The sequence below is a fragment of the Protobothrops mucrosquamatus genome, unplaced genomic scaffold, assembly GCF_001527695.2.
Source record: "Protobothrops mucrosquamatus isolate PMUCROS unplaced genomic scaffold, P.Mucros_1.0 scaffold36473, whole genome shotgun sequence".
Classification (NCBI taxonomy): Eukaryota; Metazoa; Chordata; class Lepidosauria; order Squamata; family Viperidae; genus Protobothrops; species Protobothrops mucrosquamatus.
The window spans coordinates 354-1387 of record NW_015422208.1 but is presented as its reverse complement, the minus strand read 5'-3'; the positions used below and the strand labels follow the sequence as shown (position 1 = coordinate 1387).

Here is a 1034-nt window from a genome sequence, read left to right as displayed (position 1 = left end):
CCACGGCCCTTCCCATCGTCAAGATCCGGTTTGCGGGCTTCACAGAGATGTCGTAGCGGTCCAGAGTGATGGCGAAGACGTTGATGGCGGTGGACACGCTGGCGAAGGACACGCAGGCCTCGTGGAAGCAGCAGACCAGCGCAGAATTGTTCTCCAGGGGGAGCAGAAGGATGACGATGGTCAGAGGAATGCACCCCATACAAATGATGACGTCGAGAACGTGGAGGTTCATGGTAATAATATTACTGACCGAGTTGATTAAATTGGACTTCAAACAGTAAAGTACTAATACGGTGAGGTTGCTGCCGAGCCCTAGGACAATTTCCAGCATCAGGAATCCGGTGAGGGAAACTTGAAAGCTCAGCGGGTAAGACAGTGGCTGGTACATATTGGAGTCTGTGTCCCTGATGGCATCTCGAACAGTAATGTTAGATTCAGACGGCATGTTGGCTTCTGGGATGGAAGAGAAACACATCCTTTCTCGGAAGTTTCTTTTGCTCTGAAAGAAGAGAGAGAAGTTAGGAAGCGAATTGATGTGGGATGCTCGCTCTCTTTCTCTCTTTTTATTTTGCTTGCCTGCAGAAAATAATTTCTTTAGTTTTTAAAATATAATTTCTTTATATTTTAGAATATATATATATATATATTCTAATGACAAGGACCGTGTTTGGGATGCATATTAAAAGCATGCTTAGCTTTGAATGCCATGTTTAGTGAAGGTAGGTAGATAGGTAGATGGGTAGGCATGTAAGCAGGTAGAAATGTAGCTAGAGAGAGAAATAGGTGGGTAGGTGGATGGATGAACAGCTAGATAGATAGAAGATGGACTGTGATTGGCAGACAGATGAATGTGTGTAGATAGATAGATAGATAGATAGATAGATAGATAGATAGATAGATAGACAGACTGATTGGCAGACAGATGAATGTGTGGAGAGAGAGAGAGAGAGAGAGAGAGAGAGAGAGAGAGAGAGAGAGAGAGAGAGAGAGAGATGGGTAGGTGGATGGATGGACAGCTAAATAGATAGAAGATA

General features: G+C 44.0%; 1 protein-coding gene across 1 annotated transcript; it reads right to left on the bottom strand.

The window, feature by feature from the left end:
• Positions 1 to 7: 7 nt before the first annotated feature.
• On the bottom strand, positions 8 to 475 carry LOC107302222 (G-protein coupled receptor 22-like; the record flags this gene model as incomplete). The annotated part of the gene is made up of 1 exon (XM_015831330.1): positions 8 to 475. A coding segment is annotated over exon 1 (468 nt), but the record flags the coding sequence as incomplete, so codon positions are not given.
• Between the last annotated feature and the right edge of the window lie 559 nt (positions 476 to 1034).